At 51.9% G+C, this 26,229-nt stretch overlaps 1 protein-coding gene across 4 annotated transcripts in view; it reads left to right on the forward strand.

Moving 5' to 3' along the window:
- The window catches only part of KCNH2 (potassium voltage-gated channel subfamily H member 2), a 50,372-nt gene that overhangs the window by 17,333 nt on the left and 6,810 nt on the right, over positions 1-26,229 (forward strand). For 3 of the 4 annotated variants that reach the window (XM_058179297.1, XM_058179301.1, XM_058179299.1), the window contains exons 3-6: positions 9,576-9,740; positions 12,451-12,903; positions 13,615-13,832; positions 24,086-24,517. In XM_058179297.1, coding sequence (XP_058035280.1) covers positions 9,576-9,740; positions 12,451-12,903; positions 13,615-13,832; positions 24,086-24,517 — 1,268 coding nt within the window. The remainder of the gene's footprint in view (positions 1-9,575; positions 9,741-12,450; positions 12,904-13,614; positions 13,833-24,085; positions 24,518-26,229) is intronic. The other variant, XM_058179298.1, reaches the window with a different exon arrangement.

Genomic DNA, 26,229 nt, shown 5'->3' on the forward strand with positions numbered 1-26,229 from the left:
CCCTGGCTTACTAGTTTGTCCAATTCCCGGTCAATCTTGGGCTTTAGGGCGAATGGAACCCTCCTAGCCTTTAACCTGATAGGGGCAACTTGTGGGTCTAGATTGAAAGAAATAGGGGTCCCCTCGTACTTGCCCAGGCAATCTTTGAAAACGTCCTCGAACTCCTTCAGCAGTTCACCCTTGAGGTCGACTTCATTTCTGAAGACCCCGGTCACTCCCATGCCCAAAGCTCGGAACCAGTCCAGTCCTAGCAAACTCGGTAAAGTTCCATCTACTATGGTGATTGGCAGGGTTTTCTTGAACTGTCCATACTTGACTTGGACTGACGTTACCCCTCGAACAGGGATTCGATTTCCTTGGTAGTCTTGCACTCTCAGCTTCTGGGTTTGTAGCTGGCGCTTCGCGATGGCTGGCAAGTCTCTCACGAGGGTGTCCCAGGACATAATTGTGATTGATGAGCCGGTGTCCACTTCCATTTTGCACAGCACCCCTTCAATGTATGTCTTGGTAAAAATCTTTTTTTCTAGTCGCGTCGATGTGAGGCCCACTCTCACAGTGGTCTGGTTTAACTTCGCGCCCTTTTTGAATGGACCAATCCCGGGCCGCTTCACTGTTCCCGCGCTCTGATTGGTCGGTTTGAATTTTTGGCGGGAAGGTTGGGGGGCTCGACAGGCCTGCACTATGTGACCTTTCTTTTCACACCACCGACAAATCGCGTCCTTAAACTTGCAGTGTTGTCGTTGGTGTTGGCCCCCGCAACTCACGCATTCGCTCCGGTCCCCTCTCTCCGGCCTCCCGGTGTGGAAAACCTCTTTCTCTTCCTCACCTTCCGACTCGGCCTGGACTTCCTCATTGTGGACCGGTGTTGTTTTCGCTCCGGCCCCTGGTGCGTTCGGCTTTTGCAAGGTTTCTGCCGCTTTGGCTATTGCCAAAGTCAGGTTGCTTTTAGACAGCAGCCGCCTTTGCAATCAGATGTCCCTGACCCCACAAATGAGTTGTTCGAGTAAGGAGTCCTCCAAATCTCTGTACTCACAGTGGTTCACGGCTTTTCTCAACGCCGCCATGTACACACTTATCGATTCGCCCTCACGCTGTACCCGCTGCCTCAACTCGAACCGTTGGACGAACTTTGAGGGTACCGGTGCGTAGTGCGCTCGAAGTGCCGTTTGTAGTGTTTGCCACGGTACCGACTGTACCGGCATTGGCTCTGAAAGTGACTCCGCGGTATCAAAAACCTCTGGACCGCAGTGGCTCAGGAAGTACGCTCGCTTCCTATTATCCGAAACCCCTTGTAGTTCGTTTGCTTCGAGGAAACACTCAAAACGAGCCATGTATGACCCCCATTTCTCCTTGGCTGGGTCGAATGGCGCTGGCGGCGTGTAGCTGGACATCGCTAACTATCCGCCCTCGAGACTGGCTGGGTTCGCGCCTTCTTTTGCTCCTTCAGCTCTTTTTCCGATCTCACTACCTCAATATCCCACCTTCGTCGCCAATGTTAAATTCGGGCAATAAAGAGGCAGGAGACCAGTGAGTGACAACAGCTCTTTAGTTTATAGTGAACCCAGCAAAAGACATCCGGCAAAACCCCTCTTTATATACAGTTCTGGCTGAGGCTTCAACCAATCAGCAACGTGCTTGTTCCCGCCCAAATTTCCCTCCAAAACTTTAAAGATACATTACAGGTAGCATAAGGTATTTTGTTGTAATCAGAGGAGTGGAGAACTCTTCTTGTAAAATATTTCTGGACACGCTCAATTGTATTAATGTCCGAAATGTGGTATGGGTTCCAGACAGGCGAGCTGTATTCAAGAATTGGTCTAGCAAATGTTTCATGTGCTCTGGTTAGTAATGTAGTGTTTCTGGAGAAGAAGCTACGAAAGATTAAGTTTACAACTCTTAAAGCCTTTTTTGCGATGTAGTTGCAGTGGGTTTTGGCATTTAGATCATTTGATATGAAAACTCCAAGGTCTTTAACAGGGTGGAGGGTCATCTATAAGGTAGTGTCCATAGAACTTGTATTTAGTGTTCAGATTCTTTTTTCCGATGTGTAAAACAGAGCATTTGTTGGTTGATGATGATAACAACAACAACAACAACAACAACACAACAACAAGGCAAATCGTTCCACTGATTAATTGTTCTAACTGTCAGGAAATTTCTCCTTAGTTCTAGGTTGCTTCTCTCCTTGATTAGTTTCCACCCATTGCTTCTTGTTCTACCCTCAGGTGCTTTGGAGAATAGTTTGACTCCCTCTTCTTTGTGGCAACCCCTGAGATATTGGAACACTGCTATCATGTCTCCCCTAGTCCTTCTTTTCATTAAAGTAGACATACCGAGTTCCTGCAACTGTTCTTCATATGTTTTAGCCTCCAGTCCCCTAATCATCTTTGTTGCTCTTCTCTGCACTCTTTCTAGAGTCTCAGCATCTTTTTTACATTGTGGTGACCAAGGCATTATAAAGTGGTATTAAAACTTCACGTGATCTTGATTCTATCCCTCTGTTTATGCAGCCCAGAACTGTGTTGGCTTTTTTAGCAGCTGCTGCACACTGCTGGCTCATATCTAAATGGTTGTCCACTAGGACTCCAAGATCCCTCTCACAGGTACTACTATTGAGCAAGGTACCACATATACTGTACCTGTGCATTTTGTTGTTCTTGCCTAAATGTAGAACCTTACTTTTTTCACTGTTGAATTTCATTTTGTTAGATAGCGCTGAATGTACAAGTCTGTCAAGATCTTTCTGTATCTTGAGCCTATCTTCTGGAGTGTTGGCTATTCCTGCCAGCTTGGTGTCATCTGCAAATTTGATGAGTTCCCCATCTATCCCCTCGTCCAAGTCATTGATGAAGATGTTGAAGAGTACTGGGCCTAAAACAGAGCCTTGGGGTACTCCACTGCATACTTCCCTCCATGTGGATGTAGTTCCATTGAGGACTACACGTTGAGTGCGGTTGGGCAGCCAGTTATGAATCCATCTGGTGGTGGAACTGTCTAACCCACATTTTTCTACTTTATCTAGTAGTAGGTTATGGTCTACTTTATCAAATGGTTGAGATTTGGAGTTGCCAAGTTTTTGACCATTCCGACACAAAGTCAAGGTCTTTTTGAAGGGTAGCTGTATTGTTGATAGTGTTAAATATTTTGACATCGTCAGCAAAGAGAACACAATTACTTATAATATGGTCACAGAGATCATTAATGTATAATATTAAGAGTATTGGTCCAAGAATGCTGCCTTGGGGAACGCCGCTATTGACAGGAATAGGATTTGATAGGGCACTGCCTATTTTGACCACTTGTCTGTTTGACAGGAACGCTGTTATCCAATTGTGGAGGGGTCCGGAGATGCCATAGGATTTTAGTTTTAGAAGAAGTTTGTCATGTACCACAGAGTCAAAAGCTTTACAGAAGTCTGTGTAAATTGCATCTATTGCTTTGCCCTGATCAAGATTTGTAGTCCATATGATTTTGCAGTGGAGAAGTTGTAAATTACAGGATAATTTTTTTTTGAAACCAAATTGTTTATTAGAGAGTAGGTTGTTTGTTTCTAGGTGGAGGGTAATGGATTAGTTGATGATTGATTCCATTACTTTGCAGGTGACGCAGCATAAAGAGATTGGTCTGTAATTTTCAACTAGGCTGGGGTCTCCTTTTCTGAAGACAGGGATGACCGTGGCTAGTGACCAAAGTTTGGGAAGGGAGCTGGTCGTGAAAGCTTTTTCAAAGATTATGCTTAGGGATTCTGCTAAGTTAGTGGAAAGCTTTTTTAAGAAGTATGCACATAGACCATCAGGTCCAATAGATAGAGATAGTTTCAGTTTGTGAAGGGCCTTTTCAACATTATCTTCTGTATTTGTGTTAAGTCATTGTACTCATTGTTGGTATGACTGGGGAATGATGGGTATGAGCCATTACTGTTAACAAAGACTGAGCCTAAGAATGTGTTAAAGAGGTTTGCTTTAACTGTTTCATCATTATATTCTTTGCCGTTAGATCCTTTTAGTGGTGGGATGGATCTCAAGTCTTTAAGTTTGTTGTTCAAAAAATTATAAAAAGCACGATTGGATTTTGTGCGCAGAAGGTCTTCTTGTTTGGTGTGGTAATTGGTGCATTCAATTTTTATTTGGTTATATTTTTGTAGTGGTTTCTGAAGTTGGTTACATAGCCAGTTTTGTTTCTTCGCCAGAGGGATTTCTTTTTGGATTGGAGCTTTTTTATTGATATATTTTTTATTGATATGTTATAGAATAGAATAGAATTTACTGGCCAAGTGTGATTGGACACCCAAGGAATTTGTCTTGGTGCATATGCTCTCAGTGTACACAAAAGAAAAGATACCTTCATCAAAGTACAACATTTACAGGACAAATGATGGTCATAGGGTACAATTTAACACTTAATGATACAACACTTAATGATAAGCATAGGGTACAAATAAGCAATCAGGAACAATCAATATAAATCACAAGGATTACCAGCAACAAAGTTACAGTCATACAGTCATAAGTGGAAAGAGATGGGTGATGGGAACGATGAGAAGATTAATAGTAGTGCAGATTTAGTAAACAGTTTGACAGTGTTGAGGGAATTATTTGTTTAGCAGAGTGATGACCTTCTGGGAAACAACTGTCCTTGTGTCTAGTTGTTCTGGTGTGCAGTGCTCTATAGCGTCGTTTTGAGGGTAGGAATTGAAACAGTTTATGTCCAGGATGTGAGGGATCTGTAAATATTTTCACGGCCCTCTTCTTGATTCGTGCAGTATACAGGTCCTTAATGGAAGGCAGGTTGGTAGCAATTATTTTTTCTGCAGTTCTAATTATCCTCTGAAGTCTGTGTCTTTCTTGCTGGGTTGCAGAACCGAACCAGAAAGTTATAGAGGTGCAAATGACAGACTCAATAATTCCTCTGTAGAATTGGATCAGCAGCTCCTTGGGCAGTTTGAGCTTCCTGAGTTGGCGCAGAAAGAACATTCTTTGTTGTCCTTTTTTAATGATGTTTTTGATGTTAGCTGTCCATTTGAGATCTTGCGATATGATAGAACCTAGAAATTTGAAGGTTTCTACTGTTGATACTGTGTTGTCAAGTATTGTGAGAGGTGGAAGTATGGAAGGTCTACCACCATTTCTACGGTTTTGAGTGTGTTCAGTTCCAGATTGTTTTGGTTGCACCACAAGGCTAGTCGTTCGACCTCTCGTCTATATGTGGATTCATCATTGTCTCGAATGAGACCAATCACTGTTGTGTCATCTGCGAACTTCAGTAGTTTAGAACTTCAGGCCTTCCATTAGGTGAGAATGTCCTGAGTGGAAGGAGAAGCAGCCACTCGGCTATTGACTCATATTTATGACAGTCGTAGTGTCCTGGGGTCACCTGAGCCCCCTTTGTGTCCTTCAGATGAGCAAAGTCAATGGGGAAAGCTGGATTCGCTTAACGACTGGTGTGTTGCTCAGTTCACAATGGCAGGGATTCTCTTAACGACCCCCATGGGAATAGTCATAAAATGGAGCAAAAACCTCACTTCACCAATGCCTCGCTTACCAACGGATGTGTGGGGCTCACTTGTGGTCGCAGGTCAAGGACTGCTGGTAGAGAGGCCAGGTGTTTCTGGACATGGGGTTGGGGCCAGCCTAGGGAGAGGGAGCAGAATGACAAGAGTTGCAAGGGACCTCAGAGGTCATCTAGTCAACTCCCTACTCAAGCAGGAGACCTTTATAAATCACAGAGTTGGATAGGACCTTGGAGGTCATCTAGTCTAACCCCTGCTCAAACAGGAGAGCCTAGATCAGGGGTCAGCAACCTTAAACACTCAAAGAGCCATTTGGACCCGTTTCCCAAAGAAAAGAAAACTCTGGGAGCCACAAAACCCTTCCCCTGCCTGACTATTTCCTGAGTGGCCATAAAACTAGCGTATGTAATTGAATTAAACATTCTGTTTTCTTCTGAAACTTTTCTTTTCTTGGATTTATCCGTGGTTGGCTTACCGGGGGCGTGAAAAGCTCAATAAATCATGTGCCAGCAGGTGTCGCACATTGGTGGTTGTGATGCATATTTTGAGTGGCAGGGAGTCGCAGCAGAGGGATGAAAGAGCTGCATGCAGTTCCAGAGCAGCAGGTTGTTGATCCCTGCTGTAAATCATTTCAGACAGGCAGCTGCCCAGTCTCTTCTTCAAAACCTCCAGTGCCACAACATCTGGTGGCAAGCAGTTCCACTGGTTAATTGTCCCCACTTTTAGGAAATTCCACCTTAATTCCAGGTTGCTTCTCTCCTGGGTTGGTTTCCATCAGTGGTTGCTTCTTGTCCTGCCTTCTTCTGGGGCTTTGGAATACACAGGTGAAACTCAAAAAGCTAGAATATCATACAAAAGTTCATTTATTTCAGTAATGCAACTTAAAAGGTGAAACTAATATATGAGATAGACTCATACATGCAAAGCAAGATAGTTCACGCCTTCATTTGTCATAATTTTGATGATTATGGCTGACAGCTCATGAAAACCCCAAATTCACAATCTTAGAAAATTAGAATATTACATGAAATCAATAAAACAAGGATTGTACATAGAACAACATTGGACCTCTGAAAAGTATAAGCATGCTTATGTACTCAGTACTTGGTTTGGGCCCCTTTTGCATCAATTACTGCCTCAATGTGGCGTGGCATGGATGCTATCAGCCTGTGGCACTGCTGAGGTATTATGGAAGACCAGGATGCTTCAATAGTGGCCTTCAGCTCTTCTGCATTGTTCGGTCTCATGTCTCTCATCTTTCTCTTGGCAATGCCCCATAGATTCTCTATGGGGTTCAGGTCAGGCGAGTTTGCTGGCCAATCAAGCACAGTAATCCCATGGGCATTGAACCAGGTTTTGGTACTTTCGGCAGTGTGGGCAGGTGCCAAGTCCTGCTGGAAAATGAAGTCAGCATCCCCATAAAGCTTGTCTGTGGAAGGAAGCATGAAGTGCTCCAAAATCTCCTGGTAGACGGCTGTGTTGACCCTGGACTTAATGAAGCACAGTGGACCAACACCAGCAGCCTGTGGAAACTTCACACTGGACTTCAAGCATCTTGCAGTGTGTGCCTCTCCATTCTTCCTCCAGACTCTGGGTCCTTGGTTTCCAAATGAGATGCAGAAGTTGCTCTCATCAGAAAAGAGGACTTTGGACCATTGAGCAACAGACCAGTTCTTTTTTTCTTTAGCCCAGGTAAGACGCTTCTGAGGTTTGTTGTTCAGGAGCGGCTTGACAAGAGGAATATGACATTTGAAGCTCATGTCCAGGATCCGTCTGTGTGTGGTGGTTCTTAATGCACTGACTCCAGCCTCAGTCCACTCCTTGTGAAAGTCCCCAACACTTTTGAATGGCCTTTTCCTGATAATCCTCTCCAGGCTGCGGTCATCCCTGCTGCTTCTGCACCTTTTTCTTCCACACTTTTCCCTTCCACATAACTTTCTATTAATGTGCTTTGATACAGCACTTTAGGAACACCCAACTTTAATGTTTTAATTCGGCCATATATCTAATAAGTTTTTTAATTCATTGTTTTATTTGTATATTCTTGTCGTTTTTATCTTGGCTGTAAACCACCTTCAGCAGAAGGGCGGTATAAAAATTCAATTAATAATAATAATAATAACAACAACAACAACAACAACAACTTCTTTTGCAATTACCTTTTGAGGCTTTCCCTCCCTATGGAGGGTGTCAATGATGGTTTTCTGCACAACTGTCAGGTCAGCAGTCTTTCCCATGATTGTGATTCCTACTGAACCAGACTGGGAGACCATTTAAAGGCTCAGGAACCCTTTGCAGGTGTTATGGCTTAATTAGCTGATTAGAGTGGGACACTTTGAGCCTAGAATATTGAACCTTTTCACAATATTCTAATTTTCTGAGATTGTGAATTTGGGGTTTTCATGAGCTGTCAGCCATAATCATCAAAATTATGACAAATCAAGGCTTGAACTATCTCGCTTTGCATGTAATGAGTCTATCTCATATATTAGTTTCACTTTTTAAGTTGCATTACTGAAATAAATGAACTTTTGCACGATATTCTAATTTTTTGAGTTTCACCTGTAAGTGGAACCCCTCTTCTTTGGGGGCAGCCCCCCAAATATTGAAACACTGCTATCATGGGTCCCCCTCCCCAATAATGGTTATTATTGTCCTTCCTGCTTCTTCATATGTTTTCACCTCCACTCCGGTGCTCTGGTGGTGCCGAAGCTCAGTTCCACCGCTGAACCGGCATTGCAGGTCAAGCTGCCCTCCTTTTCTGCCTTTGCTGGTTGCCATGGTATGGCGGTGGCGGCAGCAGCTGGCCAGGGCCATATTGGGGCATAAAAATCCTCTGGCAAATTCCCCAAACTCTCTTGGAAAGGGAGAAGAAGGAGGCTTTGATGACTTTGCCGGGTCAGCAAAACAGCCCATCTCCGCTACGGTGGGCAGTACCTGGCCTCACCTTGGGGTGCAGAGAGAGAAACTCTTCTCCCTCAGCAGCGAGAAACCAGTCGTGCCAGGGCTGATGCGGTGTCGCCTTGGCACATATGAACTCTGCCTGTGCCCAGGGGTGCCCTGGTCCTCTTACAAGGGGAGGGCTGCCTGGTAGGGGGAGGGGAGGAAGGGAAAAGGGGGACGGCTCTGGGGAGGGCCCAAAGCTGCTCCAACGCTAGAGGTCTTGAGCCAGCCAGCCAGCCAGTGGCTCAACCTTCCTGAGGACTAGGAACTTAACACTTGGAAAGGGAGAAGAAGGAGGCTTTGATGACTGGAGGCTTGGTTGAATTTGGGGGTGGGGTGAAGGTTGCTGGGGGTGGTGTTCTTCCTGGCATTCTGAGCATTGGGGCTTGGGGGGGCTCTGTTGCCCCGAATGTGAGCTTTTGGGGGAAATCGGGCCAGATCCTGGGAGTGGGAAGACAGGCTTGGCCCGGGTGGGGCTCAGGGTCACCAGCGGCGACCCCACAGATCCGAGGGTGATGGGCTGGCCCTGCTGCTTATTGGTGGCGGCTCCCTAAACACACAGTGCCTGCCACCCAAAGAGTGGGGCCCGCACCTGGCCCTTCGTTGGTGGCCACTGCCCCCACCCCCCAGAATCTTCAGGATGGCAGGTGAAGCTTCATGCCAGCGACCGGACACAACCTCCGTCCAGGGATGAGAGGGGCAAGAGCTTGGGAAGAGCCTGACTTCCCCAAACTCCATGGAGGTCATCTCCAGGTGTGGGAGCCTCCCCCTCCCCCGCCATGCAGGACGTTGGGTTACCCCTCCTGTTTGTTCTGTTCTATTCTATTCTATCTTATTTATTCATTAAGCTGCCCATCTGTAGAGGAATTTCAGAGAAACAGCCCAGGGCTGTTGCCACAGGGGGCACCTGCAGGGCATTGGGGCTGTCCAAGCCCGCCCCCCACTTTTGAATGATCTCTGGAGGTGGCCGAAGGACCAAACCTCTCCTCGGAGTTGGGGGCGTCCTTGCCAGCAACAGGCTGGCCAGTGGGGGGAGAGGGGAGAAGGGAGGAGGCTCTTGGGCCCTGGGGATAGTGAGACCCTCTTCTCTTCTGACCTCCCCCCTCCCCCCTTTTTTTGGCAGGCAGCTGCTTTCTGTGCCTGGTGGATGTGGTCCCGGTGAAGAATGAGGACGGAGCCGTCATCATGTTCATCCTCAACTTCGAGGTGGTGGTGGATCGGGCCCTACTGACCAGCTCGGCCAAGAACACCAACCACTGGGTGTCTCCAGCTGCCTGGTTGCCCACAGGTAGGGGGGAGAGCTCTGTCTGCAGGGGCAGTTGGGCGAGTGGTTGCCCTTGGAAACCGTGTCCATGTGTCCAGCTGGTCTTAAAACGAGACCGTGATGCTTATCTAGTTGCCATGTTACTTTGGGGCTGCCAGGAAGAGTAAAACAGTAACGACCACAATGGGGAATAAAATACAGGTAATCTTTAACTTAATGACCGCAATGGGGAATAGAATACAGGTAACCATCCCTTTCCCCCTCCCGTGGCATTGCCACCACCCGGTCCATGCACCAGAAAAGTTGGGGATCGCTTGTTTAGATGGATACATCCTAATTCAGATGGAGGTGCAAGAAGCAATCAGGGTTAGCCCTTCTTTGGTCTGGTCGACTTTCTGGAGCTGCCCCCACCTGTCTCTTCTCCAGCGCCCTTGGAACGGCCCTCAAAACTGCCAAAAGCGGGGATGGCAAAGCCAGCGGAGAGCGTCTCTACTCTCATCTGTTAGAACGACCCCACTGGGGAGAGGACAGGCAAGATTGGGAAGGGGAGGAGGACAGCCTGGTTTGGATGCGGGGGGTGGGGGTGGGGGTGGGGGTGGGGAAGAGTGCTACAAAAGCCCAAAATCCGGAGGAAGCAGTCCTTACCAACCACAACGTCCAGTGTGAAGAGACCTTAAAAATGAGAGCTAATGCGAACTAATGTAAATCCGGGCAGGCGTCCCAACCACGAGAAGGCTTTCTGAGCCCCCTCCCTCTTCCTTCCAACCACAAGTTCTCGGTCGTGCTCTGGAAAACTAAGCGGAAGACCTTTTAGATGGTGATTCTGGGATGGGGGCAGCAGAGGAGGAGGAAGGGGGGGTGGGGTTGGTCCCTGGCGGGGACTCTGGGGTCCCCTCGGGTCAGGTTGCTCCCGACAGCTTGGCCAAGAGCCAAGGCAGAGGGAGGGGGTGGAGGAGGAGCAGAACAGCGTGGGAGGATAGATGGGGGAGGACAGGCAGAGGTGACTGTCTCCTTCCTGCAGGAACAGCCTGTCCCGTCGCTTCTCTGCAGGGACGACTGCACAATTTTGGCTATAAAAGCAGCTCTTCGTATGTACGAGCCCAAAAGGGGGCATTATGTGAAGGTGCCAGGAGGGGAGAGGTTTCCTCTTATTGGTGGGTCCTGCTTTCCCCAAAGAGCTCAGGATGAGGGCTGCCTTTGAACCCTCCATCACCCTCTGGGCCAGGACATAAGGAGGGCTGCTGACCAGGGGCAGGTTTCAAAAGCTACCGGTTCGCTCGTGGGTGATCGTGCACTTGTGCGTGCACACAACACTTCTGAACATGTGCAGAAGAATCCGGGCGGGTGGGCGGAGCCTTCCGCTGCCGCTGCCGCTTCATCCAAACTGGGGTGAACTGGTAGCAACCCATCAATGCTGCTGACCCCTGGTGGCCAAAGCGTCCATATCCTCTATGCCAGGGGTGTTAAACTTAAGGTCTGGGGGCCAGATCCGGCCCGCAGGGTGCTTAGACCTGGCCCATGGGGCCATCCTGGAAATGGCAAAGGGTTGGCCCGTGGTGCCTCTGCGCGAGCCTCCCGAGCTACGTTTTCAGGCAGGGGCCTGCAGGAGGCCATCACAGCCAAAAACGGAGCCTCGGCAAGTCATGTTGAGCTGGCCACAGCCACCCTGGCCATGGTCACCTTTGCTGCCCCCCCGGCCCCCCTCCTGAGATCAAACACAATCCTGATGGGGCCCTCAATGAAATCAAGTTTGATACCCCTGCCCTATGCTCCTCCTGTGGGGAGGGGTCTTTCCTTAGACGAGGCCCCCGAAGGCAAAAGAGACAAATGTGCAGAGAAAAGAGGCACGAGACAGATAGCCCCTGACTAATAACCACAAGCAAAGGCAAATGGGCGCCAAAGAGCGAGTCCTCAACTTACAACAGCTGTCGAGGCCCACATTTCCATTGCTAAGTGAGACATTTCCTCAAACGAGTTCCTGGCCATGGTTGTTAAATGAATGACTGGTTCGCTGAGTGAATCGGCCTCCCCGGTGACTTTGCTACTCAGAAAAAAGGGACGACGTGACCCCGGGACATGGTGACCGTAATAAGCTGCCAAAAATCAGAATGTTGATCATGTGACTGTTGGGGGTGTTTGCAATGGTGGCAAGTCTGAAAAATGGTCCTAAGTTATTTTTTTCAGTGACATTGTAGCTTTCAACCGTCATTAAATCAACTGTTGTAAGTTGAGGACTACATAAATATGTGAATTGGTTTGTTCTTTAGAAGGACTTATTTCCTTATACAGATAGTCCTCGATTTATGACGGCAATTGAGTCCCAAATTTCCATTGCTGAGTAAGATACTTGTTCAGTGAGTGTTGCCTCCATTCACGACCTCCCTCGCCACAGCTGTTAAGTGAATTCCTTCCGTTTTCCCCACTGACTTTGCTCATCAAAAGGGGATCGTGTGATCCTGGGGAAGCTGCGACCCTCATAAATACAAGTCAGTTGCCAAGTGTCTGAATTTCGATCCCGCAGCCACGGGGATCCTAAGAGGGAATGACGGTCCAAAGCTCCTTTTTAGATGCGCTGCTGTAACGTCAAATGGTCGCGAAACAAACCGTTTGTAAGTCGACCTGTAATAGAGTTGGAAGGGACCTCAGAGGTCTTTTAGTCTGACCTGCAGTTGGGTTCTTTGCCCAACCATCTCGACCACACCGCTCAAATCTGCATCCCGGTTCCGCCTTCTAGGTCGTGGCAAATCCTTCCGGCTGAAGCTGCCGGCACTGCTGGCCCTGGCTGGGAGTAAGCAGTCCCTGCCGCGAGACGATCCAGATGAAGCCGTGGTGGTGGACCTGTCCAAGCCGAGCAGTGAGTCCATGGCTCTGGATGAGGTTACCTCCTCCCTGGACCACGCCTGCCTGGGCTGCGAGGAAGAGGAGGAGCCAGAGCCGGAGGATCGGCGTGCCTTGATGGAGCGCCGGGGGGATGGCGGTATGGACCCCCCGGTCACGCAGTCCTCGCCCCGGACGGACAAGGCCACCCTCCTCCACCTTGAGGCTTCCTTTTCCAACTGCAGCCTGACCCGCAGCCGCTCGCGCGAGAGCTTCTACAGCGTGCGCCGGGCATCTTCGGTAGATGACATTGAAGCCATGAAAGGCGAAGGGGAGAAAGGCTGGGCCCACAGCCGGCACGCCAGCACAGGTGAGTCTCCGTGCGGGTGCCGGGAGACAGGGTGCCAGGGGTGCCAATGGATGTGCCATCCGGTCCAGAGGAGAAGTGGGTGGGCGGGGAGGCACCGCTGCTGCGTTAGAAGGGACCTTGGAGGTCTTCTACCCTCTGTTCAAGCAGGGGACCCTTACAGAATGACAGAGTTGGACCTCAGAGGTCATCTAGTCCATCCCACTGCCAAAGCAGGAGACTTTATGCCATTCAGAATAAGAGAATAACAGGGTTGGAAGGGACCCTAGAGGTCATTTAGTCCAACCCCCTCGTCAAACAAGATGCCATTCAGAATAATAAAGTTGGATGGGTCCTTGGAGGTCAACCTCCTGTTCCAGCAGGAAACCCTTTGCCATTCCAGACAAATGGTGGTCCTGTCTTTTCTTCCCGTTGGAGCACCCACAACTCCAGTGGGGCAGAGAAGAGGACCTCTCCCCTTCTTGGCAGAGAGATTTGGGGATGTCTCGTCAATGGAAAGCTCTCCTGAACACACACCCCAAATGGGGGTGGGGGTGGGATGTTGTTGAACGAGTTGGAGTTCCAACTTTGTAAGGGCAAGTTTGGTGCCCTTGGCCAGCCAGACTGATGAAGAGAACACAGGCCCAGGCCCAGGCTCAGGCTCGGGGTGTCCTTGCGTGGGCGGGAGGGAGATGAATCCCCCCACTCTTTCACTGACAGCTTGGGGTTTCCCAGCAGGGGCTGTGAACAACGCGCGGAGTCACCTTCTCAACTCCACCTCCGATTCGGACCTCATGCGTTACCGGGCGATAAGCAAGATACCTCAAATCACCCTCAACTTTGTGGACTTCAAAGCCGAGGCCTTCCTGACCTCGCCCTCCAGTGAGAAGGAGATCATTGCTCCCAGCAAGCTGAAGGACCGCACCCACAATGTCACTGAGAAGGTCACCCAGGTGAGAGCCGGTCGCGTGTCTCTGGTTGTGCAGGAAACCTGATGGAGGGACAATTGGAGGGTCCTTCTGTCTCTTGCGGCGATGTGCTTGGCACCTCGGTGGTCGCATGGCGGAGAGACGCATGCCTCGGTGGGCGCTTGTCAAGAAGGGCTGCAAGGCGGCTGCCAGGGTGTCTCTCACGAGGGGAGGGAGGTGGCCTTGTTCAGGAGGACTTTCTTGGTGTGTCTGCTTGGATTGGTCAGAATGGAGTCAGGAGGGACCTTGGAGATCTTCTAGTCCAGGGGTAGTCAACCTTTTTATACCTATCGCCCACTTTTGTATCTCTGTTAGTAATAAAATTTTCTAACCGCCCACCAGTTCCACAGTAATGCACTGTGTATCGTCATCTGCGCATGCCTCTCGCGCATCGTGGATTGGGTTTAGGAGGGGCGCCGGCTACCAGCTCTGCTTGTCTGTAACAGCTGGGTGGTGTGGGGGGAGATGCGCGAGCTATTCTGGGACGAGGCTCTTTTGTTTGCGGGCGCACTGTAGCACCATTTAGTTTCACGTAGGGAATGTGAACTAAACTTATGTGCGGGCAATACAAATGTATATTTTCAGAAATTTAAATTGTCACAGGGAATTTTATGAAAACCTAATGAAAATGTTTTTAAATAATGCTATGAATTTTTTTAAAAAATCAATTAAATTTTAAAAAAGGAAAGTGCTGCAGTATTTGACAAAATCCCTACCGCCCTCCATGGAAGCTGGACCGGCCACTAGTGGGCGGCAGGGACCAGGTTGACTCCCACTGTTCTAGTCCAACCCTAATGTGGCTGAGAGGGGAACAAACATGTCCAGGCAGCCAGGGGGGGGGTAGCGGAGAGGAACTGGGGGGGGGGTTGGCTTGCAATTGAAGATGGAGCAATTGGAGGAGGGGTGTCAGAGGATGGGGAGGGGTCTTCTGTGCTTGAGTTCTGCCAGACAGTCTGTCTTCAGGATGGCAGAAGTGCCAAGAACACCAAACGTAGGAATCAGTCATTTGGCTCCAGCCACTGCTTTGTGTGTGTGTGGGGGGTTCTGCCTAGCAACTCCAGGGGCACCCACTCCCCAGTAAGTGGCTTCTATCAGGCTTGGAGGTGAACAGGGGTGCACAGAATGGCCCCTCCATGCTTGTGGCAGACACTGGCCTTGCTTGACCGATGCCCTCACCCAGGGAAGAGCATTCTCCCCTCCCCACAGCCCTGCAGTGAGTGAAAGAGAGATACAGAGAGAGAGAAAGACAGAGGGAGAAACAGAAAGGAGGAAAGTGGGAGAGGGGAGACAGAAAAAGAATGAGAGAGAGATGGAGAGAGAGCAAAAGAAAGAGAGGGGAAGAGATTGAGAGGGAGAAAGAAGGAGAGGGAGAGAAACCGGGAGAAAGGAAGAAAGAGAGGGCAAAAGAGAGAGAGGGAGTGAGAGGGAGAAAGAGAGAGTGAAAGAGATAGGGAGGGAGGGAGAGGGAGGGAGAAAGAGAGAGAAAGTGGGAGATGGGAGAAGACAGATACAGAAAAAGAGAATGAGAGAGAGGGAGAGGGAGAGAAAGAGAGGGAGAAAGAAAGAGGGAGGGAGGGAGAAGGAGGGAGAAAGAAGGAGAGGGAGAGAAAGAGGGACTGGGAGAATGAGGGAGAGAGAGAGGGAGGGAGGGAGGGAGGGAGGGAGAAAGAGAAAGAGAGAAAGTGGGAGAGAAGTCCAAGAAGCTTCTTAAAAGCTGGAAGCTGAAAGCTGGAGCTGGACTGCCATCTGTCAAAAATAATGTAGGGCTGCTTGGGTGGGGGGTGGACTAGATGACCAGAAGTTCCCTTTCAACTCTGTTAGTCTGTAGCTGTCGCTGTATCTGAGAGAGGGAAAGAGAGGGAGAAATAGAGAACATGAAAGAGACACAGAGAGACACAGAGAAAGAGAGAGAGAGAATGAGAGAGAGAGAGAGAGAGAGATCTGGTAGGAGATTCCAGTTTTAGGACTGGCCTTGTCTCCTGTTCTTCCTTCGGGGTGCTTTTGGGTCATCTCTGGTTACTCCCCAGTGTCCAGCTCTGCCTAAACTGCCTAGGGCTGCACCGCACAAGAAGGTGGGAGGCAGCCAACAGGTTTGCCAAATAAATCCATCTGTCTCAAGTGAAAGGGGGGCTGGGTTTTGGGGTGGGGTGCAGGTGAACTGACTTGACTTCGGCTGAGATGGCATCGGTCGCTCGCATCTTCCTGTGATTTCAGAGTGAGGGTCTTTTTCCCAGTGGTTGTGGAGCCTGGGAAGTGGCATTTTTGTTTCTGAAAAGGGTGTGTGTGTCTCCACTCAGGACCCCTGGGACCAAAAGGGCAGAGCTTTGAAGCCTTGGTGGCTGCGGGACAGGTGCCCAGAGAGTGGTGGAGGGCAACGTAGAAGGAGACCCTGAGGGGGCATTGCCCACCTTGGGACCTTTCTTCCAGAGCCATGAGGGAGGGAGGGCTCTTCTTTCAGCCCTTCCGGTTGAGATGCATCACAAGGACTCCCCCAGAATTGGGGGGGTAAGTGGGGGACAGCCGCATAAATTGTGGCTGACTGGCAAGGCTGCTGCAGAACGGCGTTGCTTGTTTCAAGGTGACCCGGGCTTCGGCAGGCACCCCCATCCATCTCCCCTTACCCAAGACTCTGCTGCTGCATTGCAGGGGCCTGGGAAAAAGACCCCCCCCCCAAATGTAGAGCTGCTGACTCCTGATTTCCCCAGGGACTGTGCTGGGGAGCAGGATGGGGGGGGGGGCTTGTCCGCAGCCAGCTCTCCCGTCTCGGTTGCTCCCGGTTTGTCCCATCTGTCAAGAGTTCTGTGGGAAAGTAAGGGGAGGGGCCCAGAGGAGCCAGGAGGTGGGGGGTGCCTGCTAGGGCGGAGCAGAGGGAGGGAGGAGGGAAGGAGCTGGCAGCTGTTCCCTCTGCCAGCCTCCAAAGAATCCAGGGTCCTGCCAGATGAAGCTGCCTGGAGTCCTCCGGCTGCTGTTTGGGCCGCCCCCACTTCCCCATCCCGGCCACAATGCCCCGGCTGGGCCCCGGCTGTGGACTTTCCAAACCCCCCCTCTGAGCAGCCAGCCCCTTCCCTCCGGCCAGGATGCCTCCCGGCAGAGACAGGCAGCCGATACAACCAGAAGACAAGGACTCCCGTGTGCGTCGGGCCGTCCGCATCTCCAGCTTGGTGGCTCAGGAGGTACCGGGGAAGAGGAAGGGGGCGGGAGAGCAGGGGCACAGAGAGAAGTCTGGGCAAGAAAGCACTTTGGGTATGGTCAGAGGCTCTGTTGCTTTGGAGTCTCCCTGCAGAGTGGGGCATTGGGCGGCTGTTAGAGGGAGCCCCTCAGGTGGGAGGGGTCACCAACACCCACCCACAGATACATACACGCAATCACACCTTCATGAGCTCTGCTAAGCCCTGCTAAGCCCCTCCCCACAAGGAGACCCTCAAACTGGGCCGAGCAAAGGGAGGGCTCTTCAGAAGACACACACCTGTCCTCACTCCTGTGGCCCCCTCCCCAGAAATGTCTTTGGGACCCCCAAATAGGGACGGAGGGGGGGTGAGTTTGCTGCGCTGACTTCCCGCCTTTTCTCCAATGGGGGGCTGGGTGGGGGTCTGAAGATTGAGAAGGGGAGCGCTTTCCCTGTTGAATTATGTACCACAGTCTCTTGCCCCCTTCTTGCTTGGAGGGTCCTCAAAGACCACCCCTCCAGACAGGCTGGGCTGTGACTAGCTAACTGGATGCTCCACTGGATGGGGGAGGGTCCTCGCCCCTTCCTCATTTCCGAACTATTCAGAATATATCTTTGTGTGCCAGGCTCCTCTGCCAGTGGTGCCAGATGTAGACATGCGGGGGGGGCTCTTTCTTTCCTGCAACCCCCCCCCCGACCCCCCTTCCAGTCCTTAAATCCCAATTGGGTGGGATCCTCTCAGACCCTCCCCCACAAAACCCCAAGGAGCATCTTCTCTGTAGTCCCACCGGCCGTTGGAGATGAGATTGCCAATCCTAGAGAAGCCAATCTGGGGGTGTCCCCCCCTCTTCTCCCTCAACAGGTACATGGTTTAGACTAGAGGATCTTGGGGGGACACCCCCCCCCAGGGCTTGGTTGTCCCTCGTGCTTCTCTCCACTGATCAAGATGGGCGTCGTAGCCGTCCATGCCCCCTATTTTTTTAAAAAATCCACCCTTCTTTTCCATTGGCGCCCCAACTTTTGTCCAGAGAATCAAAAATGGCCCAAATTTCCACCCACAAATGCCCCAAAAAGTTGAAGAATTAACTTCTGGAATTCAAGGTGGTATGGCAACCCTCTCTAGCAAATAGATCATTTCCATACCAGTTGTTGGCAGGAGAGTGTGTGTTTGGGGTGTTTGTTTTTGTTTGCTTTGGTGAACAAAAGTGGGGCTCCTCCCCTCTTTTCTTCCTGCCCCCCCTTCCCCCAAATCTGGAGTGGGGCTTCCGTGCATCGTTGGGCCTCCCCTCATCCATAAAACAGGCAGCAGAATCGTTGTTGTATAAAAACTTTATTAGGAATCTGGAACCGATCAATTAAAGTGTCTTTCATTCAAAAGTGTCAATTAAGGCGGGTTGGAGGAGGATGGGGCAGTAGCGAGGTGGTGATCCAGTGGACTGGCATGGAAGATCGCCCACCCCTGGATCAAGTGGTGGCCTTGCCCCTCCGAAGGACTGGGACGGAAATTTTAGCAGAGAATAACCGGAAGTCGAGACTTCAGCTGTTGAAGTCTCAGCTTCAGGTTATTCTCTGCTAAGTGAAAAGTTTCTTATATCGCTGCGTGTTCCCCCCCCCTCCCCTGGGTCTGCCTCATCAGGTGGGGTGGCAACCTCCACTGTTCCATTTTCCTGGGGCTGGAAGGCCTTGGATTGAAGGCTTTTTCCTTGGGGCAGAGAGCAATTTCCAGGGGGTTGAGAGGCCTGTATCACAGGGATCTCCAACTTGACTTGTAGAGTTCAACTCCCAAAATTCCCCACCCAGTGTCTTCCTTTCTCCCCATCCCCTCCCCGCTCCTGGCATGTTTTCCACCCGCAGCCCATCCGGCACCAAAATAACCACGCCAAGCAGCTGGGAATTCTGGGAGTTGAAGTCCACAAGTCTGAAATTGGCCCCTACCTTAAAGGGATCAGATAGTGGACACCCCCCCAACCAGTTTAAAATGTGAAGAGACCCCCCCCAACCTTACTGTTGTTGCTGCTGTAAAAATTGAGATGACCACCCTCCCCCTCCGCAGGCCCCCCTCCGGGGCTCATAGGCTAGAAGATGCTCTTCCCACCCACCTACCCCGTCCCTGGGCAATGCCAGCTGTGCCCTGCCCCTCCCAGCTCCCCCTTGAGAGCTGGAGGGGTGGGGCGGGAAGGAGACCCCGGGGGCGGGGGGGCAGGCAGGGCTGGATTCCTCCCCTGCTCCCCAGGAAGGGGAAAGTGCAAACCTCCGGTGCTCATGTGGCCCCTTTGTTTGGCCCGGCTGCCCATTTTCTCTCCCTCCAGCCCTAGAGCCTCCAGGAGCCGCTTGGGGTCCCACGGGGAGACCTGAGGGTCTCTGCGAACCTCCTGCCTGTGGGACAGGATATAGGGGCATGGGGGTGCTGCCGGGCAGGGACTGGGGAGGGGAGGGGCTGGTCCCGCTGTAGCTCATAGGGCAGAGGGGAGGTCCCCCCCACCCCTCTCCCTCCTAAATTTGGCATAGACAGTCTGACCAGGGGGCCAGTTGGGCATGTTAGGGGTTCAGGAAGAGAGCCACCTTTGGGATCTGCAGATTTTCCACCCTTCTTAACGGGCACAGACAAGAACTGGATCAAATCACTGGACACTGAACACACACAAATGACTTGAGTCCTCTGGGTGGGTCCTTCAGTCCCAAACCAATGTCCAGAGATTCTGGTGTTGGTCCAGTTGCTGCGGGTGGCTCTAAGCACAAAGGGTTGAAAGAACTCTCTTTTTGGCGGGGAGGGCGGGTGGAGAGCTTATCCCTCTGCCTGGTTTTCCAAGCCTGCAGGTCCCAAAGTGGGGCTGCCCCCCCTTTCCCCTTTCGCCCCCTGGCCCGGGGGAAGAGTTTGCTTTCCCATGTACGCAGGCGCCGCCAGCACACACACAAACACACACGCTATCCATTTCCAGCAAAGAGAGCATTTTTGTCCCAATTTGGTGCACAGCGCAACGGGTGGCTAATTTTAGCTCCCGGGCCAAACCGTGTGGTCAGTTCCAAGCAAACCGCCCTGGGCCCACTTCTTCCTCCTCCACCCCTCCACCCCACAGGCTATCCACCCCCTTCCAGCAGAAAAAGGGCCACACTTTAAAGAGGTAGCTGGTTCAGATGGAGACCCCCGTGCCCCTCTTCTGGGGAAGGAGGCTCAGCCAAGCAATGGGCTGTTCTGTTTTTTGGGGGGAGGGGCTTTTCTACCTCTTCTTCAGCACCCAAAGCTCTGTTCCCGCCTCCTCCCCAGTTTCTTTACCCCCCCCTCCTCATTCCGCTCAGCTCAGTGTTTGGGAATCCAGCCTATTTTGTGGCTATGCCTGGCAGGGGCGGGCTCCCTCCCTGGCATCTGACTGGGTGCCGGACTTGCTGCATTTGACAAGCATTGGCAGCATTGCGGGCATCTGGCCTGGCATGGAAGAGGCCTTGCTCTCTCGTGCCCCTCATCCCTGATCGGAGGTTGCCCCCGGGGGGGGGGGAAGCAAACCAGCTTTGCAGAGTAGCCACCATGGAGCAGGGAACTCCTCCAACATGAAGCGGCTGGAATTGAGCTCCCTGGCATGCTGGCTCTCCACCCCTAGCTTGTTTCCCATCCCCAGCCCGTCTGGCGCGCCAAGCCAGAGTGGCTACGCTGCCTTTCACCCCACCACCCACCTCCCTCTGCTGCTTTCCCAGGGAAGGGAAGCTGCCCCCGCCCTGGAGTAGCTCTCAGGGTCTGCTGGACCATAGCCCAGGTGGCACCCCAGCAGTCCCTCCATCTGCCTGGCTGGGGTGGGGTGGGGGCTGCCTCTCTGGAGAGCAGGGCAGGCTGGGTAAGATTCCTGCCCCAATAATTTATGCGCTCCCCACTTCCCCGCCAGCTGCTTCTGCTGGCAGCCACATGGCTGATGGTGCCCGGGGTCCATGACAATCAGCTGGGAGGAAGCCCCCCACCCGATCTGGGACTCGCTGGGAGGATGCTGGCATCCTTCCTGCAGTTGCTTCAGACTGGTCTTTGCCCCCATCCACCCCTTCTGAGCCCCCCAACCCCCCCCAAAAAAAGTTGAGTCTTTTCCTCTGGGGCAGCTGCTTGGGCCAGGATGGGGATGCCCCCCCAGGCCAGACGCTGGCAGAAAAACATGGAGAAGGTACACTGGGGTGGACTGGGGAGGGGGCTTCGTCAATCTTCCCAGAGATGATTATGTGGTAAGCTCCCCTCACCACAAACAAGCAGTGGAGTGATCAGGGCTCCCCAGGAGAGGCAGGGTGGGGATGCAAGACTTCTGGACGTGCCCAGAGGCACTCTTGATTGGGCACTTCTTCAAGTGCACCCTTCTCCCAGGCTTGCCTCCATAGAACAACATAGAACCCACAACAACAGGGTCTTCTGGTGAGCTGAAACGTCCTCCTCACTGGTCAAAATCGGGGTCCACAACCCTGGGCCTGCAGCACACTACTGGAGCGTGACCTATTTGGAACAGGGCTGCGTAAGCGGGGAACTGGCACAGACTTCCACAAATCCAGCTGTGTATATGTGTGTGCGTGCACACCGGCCTGCTGCTCCCACAACCCCTGGCCCGCCACCCGGGCGGCCTGGTTCCCTCTCCTGCTCTGCTGTCAAACCGCAAAGGTTGGGGACGACTGGACTAGATGATCACTCAGTGGCTAAGATGCTGAGCTTGTCAGTCAGAAAGATTGGCAATTCAGCAGTTCGAATCCCTAGTACAGGTCTCCTGCGGGAGCAGGGGGTTGGACTAGATGACCTCTGAGGTCCCTTCCAATTCTGTTATTGTTACGGTTCCCTTCCACCTGCCGTTCAAGAGGGGCACGGCTGGCAGTTGAGGCTGAAGAAAGGGACTTCTGGGGGGGGGGGGTGCGGGGGCCTGGACTGGAATGGGGTGGGGTGGGTTCTGTGGAGTGAACCATGGGGATTGAACTGTTGGCCAATTATAGGGGCACAAAATTTCTGGAACCGGCAGGTGGGAAGAGTTCTCTGCATGTGCTCAGGGGGATCATTGCTTCAGGGCGCACCAAGATGTTCTTCCGGCTTGCCTTGGACAAATGTACAGACGGAGGCCAGGGGAAGGGAGGGGAGTCCTTAGGGAGGGTCCCTGGCTTTTGGCTTGTCTCCAAAAACCAGGCCTAAAACTGGTGGCCATCGGGAAGCCTCTAGCAGAGGAGCTGGGTAGCACCAGAAAGTCCGGCTAGGCCAGGGGTGTCAAACTCAAGGCCCGCGGGCTGCTTAGATCTGTCCTGCAAGACCGCCCTGGAAAGAGCAAAGGACTGGCCCAGGGTGCCTTTCCGCAGCCCTCTACCAGCAAAAATGGAGCCGGGGGGGGGGGAGGCCACACACACACACACACCAGGGGTGGGTTCTAATTTTTTTACTACCGGTTCTGTGGGTGTGACTTATTTTTTGGGCGTGGCTTGATGGTCATGTGATTGGCGTGGCCAATAACAATAAATAATAAAAATAATAAACATATACAAAACAATAAGAGGTACCAAAAACCAACTTTCACAGTTTACACACACACAACACAACACAAGACTGACTCACACACACACACACAAAATGCCACATAGTGTTTTGTGAAATTTTGTGTGTTTGTGTAGTTAGAGTGAAACACTACAGAAACACACCAAATCTCAGAAAGCTGCACAAATATTTTATTTTATTATTTTATTTAATTTATATTTTTTAGATCAGGGGTCTCCAACCTTAGTAACTTTAAGGTTTGTGGACTTCAACTCCAGAGTTCCTCAGCTAGGAAAGCTGGCTGAGGAACTCTGGGAGTTTAAGTCACAAGCCCAGAACCTCTTAATGGATTTTTCTACAAGCTCTTCGGCCTTTTTTAAAGGTTCTGGTGATCAGGCAATTCAGCTGGGATCGCCAGAGGAGCCTTTTAAAACCTTTTGTTTAAAATCTTTTGTTTCCCTTTGTCTTTGGCCAAGGGAACCAGTTTGGTGGCGTGGCCAGCTGGGCATCATTACCGGTTCTGCAAACTTGGCCAGATTTTTGCCAGCGGTTCTTGAGAACCGGTCAGAACCGGTAGCAACCCACCACTGCCACACACACACCGATTTCTGTTTTTGTTGGCAGAGGGCCGAAAATGGAGCCTCGATGAATGACGTGGGGCTGCCTATGCCCACCCTGGTCCTCCAAGGTCAAACACAACCCTGATGAAATTGAGTTTGGCACTCCTGGGTGTCAGTGTTCTAGAAAACCCCTCCCCAAGTAAAAACTCCAAAGTAGGCATCTTTCAAAGTTCTTTTACTAGGACAGGTAAACTGGCCAAGCAGGGATAAAAATGCTGCGCATGAACCTGGATGTTTGGAGGCTGCAGACTCCTCGGGGGGGGGGGGGGCTGCCTTCTCTGCCTTGCCATGCTGGGGATTCCCTGACCAGGGTGGGGATTCGGAGCCTGTCCTGACCCTGTTGTGTGGGGAGGTGGGGCAAGAGTGCAGGAATCAGACAGCAAAGTGTCTTTGCCTCAGGTGGCTCTAAGCAAGCCCCAGACATTTCCTGGCTCAAGGAAAAACTGGGCAGTCGGGGGTCAGAGGGCAAGGAGAGACGTGCTTTAAGGGGGGTGGACTTCAACTCCCAGAATCCCCCAGCCACCATGCTTTAAGAGAGGGGGGGACTCCAATTCCCAGATGTGACTGAGTGACGGCTGGGCCATTAAACGCACTTGGGTGGCTGTTGCTCTGTGCACCTCTGGACTGGAGGGGGAGAGAACAAGTGGTCCTCAGTGCCCCCTCCCCTTCAAAAGGTAGTCAGACTTGTGTGAAGTGGTGAGCACAATTTGCCCTATGCAAATGGGGCCTTGGCCTAAATCTCTGGAGCACAATTACTTTTTTCAGGAGGGAGGAGGCACTGAACATGGAGGGGATGGGCTAGTTGTTCCATTTAACGTGTGTGTGGCTTGCGGCTGTTGCGGCTGTTGTGAGAGGGAGAGCACATCCAGAAAGGGGAGCTAGTGCAGAGTTGAGGGTGGCTAGAACGGGCCGGAGTTCGGAGGGCGTAGCTTAGAGTTGCTCACCTTGCCTTCTGTCATCCCCCCCGCCCCCAAATCAGGTGCTGTCGCTGGGCGCCGATGTCCTCCCCGAATACAAGCTGCAGGCCCCCCGCATCCATAAGTGGACCATTCTGCACTACAGCCCCTTCAAGGCGGTCTGGGATTGGCTGATCCTGTTGTTGGTCATCTATACGGCCATCTTCACCCCGTACTCAGCGGCCTTCCTGCTGAACAACAAGGAGGGGCGGGACCACCTCCAAGTAGCCTGCAGCTACTCCTGCAGCCCCCTCAATGTGGTGGACCTGATCGTCGACATCATGTTCATCATCGACATCTTGATCAACTTCCGCACCACCTACGTCAATACCAACGAGGAGGTGGTCAGCCACCCAGCCAAGATCGCCATCCACTACTTCAAGGGCTGGTTCCTGATCGACATGGTGGCGGCCATCCCCTTTGACCTGCTCATCTTTGGCTCCGGCTCGGAGGAGGTATTGCGGCTGGCCAGCAGGAGATGAGATGACCCTATGGTGGGAATGGCTCTGCCTGCTTGGGGTGGCGGGGGGGGGCAGTCTTTGGGGGTGGGCCACATTTGCCCCTTCTTACTATAGGTAGTCCTTGATGTACGACTGCAATGGAGTTCCAAATTTGTGTCGCTAAATGAAATGTTGGCGCATTTGGTCCCATTTTGCGACCTTCCTTGCCACCGTTGTTAAGTGAATTGCGCTTCCCCGCTGAGTTTGCCCACCAGACGGTCACAACAGGGGATCCTGTGACCCCCTCCCAGGACGCTGCAACTGTCATCAACAAGAGTCTGCTCTCGAGCGCCTGGATTTGGATCACATTACCACAGGAAAACCACAATGGTCGTCAGTGTGAACTTTTTCGGTGCCATGGTAACTTTGAATGGTTGCTAAATGAACTGTTGTACATTGAGGACTAGCCGTACTGTGTTAGGTTCAGGAAAAATTGGGGAAGTCTTTGTTTTTTTAAAGTTATTTTATGATCTGCGGGTACCAGGACAGGGAGTGCTTTCGATTTTCAGGGACTTTAAAGGACAAAGGGAGGAATGTCCTTTCGCCCTCCGAGCATGCCCGCTGCAAGTTGGAGGCTCTGATTTTGGCAGTGCCAGATGTTCACGTTTTGTCTTCCTGGCAGCTGAAGGTTGGCGGGCTCTGACTTCCCAATGCAAGTGGTTTTATATGGATCCAGCCGAAATGCATCTATTGGAGGACTGCCTGCAATGAGAAGCAGGAGCTGAAGCTGGCAAGCAAGAGGGAGGAGGGTGGCCGGTTAGCACGGCTGGCCGTCTGGACAGCTCTGGCTCTTCCCCCAAGGCTGGCATCGCTGCCTCTAGCCCAACTGGGCAGCCCCTTTCAGGGTTTCCTCGGCTGTGGGGAGAAACTAGGCCTGCACGGAGGAAACCGCACTGGCAGAGAGGGGTCATGGTGCCCTTGGGCAGCCTCTATGGGGCATCTGGGTGCTCCACAGGGAAAATGCCACTTGCATGGCCCCCCTCCCAGTGATGAAATCTACTTACCTTCCCTACCGGTTCGGAAGTGCGCATGTGCCATCATCACACCCGATTATTGACCTTCTGCGCATGCGCAGAGGGTCAGAAATGTTTACTTCCTGGTTAAAACCAGGAAGAAACAACATCCGGGTGGGTGGGCAGAGCCTCGCGCTGCTGCCACTACCAGTTCACACGAGCCGGACAGAACCGGCAGGATTTCACAACTGCCCTCTCACCTTCTGGCCAGCAGTGGGCCTCTGATTTTTTTTGCCATGGGGGTGACAAAACCCACTGTTGGCTGATTGGAGGGAGGTGAGGCCTTTAGTTGACAGGTGGGAGAAGCTGACGTTAGGCCTGGGGAACAGCTGCCTTGGTTGAGTCATGCCCCCGGCAGAACTGGGAGAACCACAGATGCCAGGGCCCCTGTCCTGTCGCTCAGAGCAGGTTCCCCTACTGAAGGCATAGCTTTGCAGTCGGTGCGTGTGGGTCCCCAACCCCCGGGCCCAGGCCCATTCCCGGGCCTTATTCCAAACCAGTCTGCAGAAGTGGCGGGTACACGCCCACGTATCCCCATTTACACGAGCAGTAGCCGAGTGCATACAAATGTGCCAGGGGCATATGCATGGGCTACCACTCAGCCCAAACCATCTCCTCTTTGGGGGACTGTGCTCTTTGAAACCTCCGAGAGTT

Source organism: Ahaetulla prasina, chromosome 4, assembly GCF_028640845.1.
Source record: "Ahaetulla prasina isolate Xishuangbanna chromosome 4, ASM2864084v1, whole genome shotgun sequence".
Lineage (NCBI taxonomy): Eukaryota > Metazoa > Chordata > Lepidosauria > Squamata > Colubridae > Ahaetulla > Ahaetulla prasina.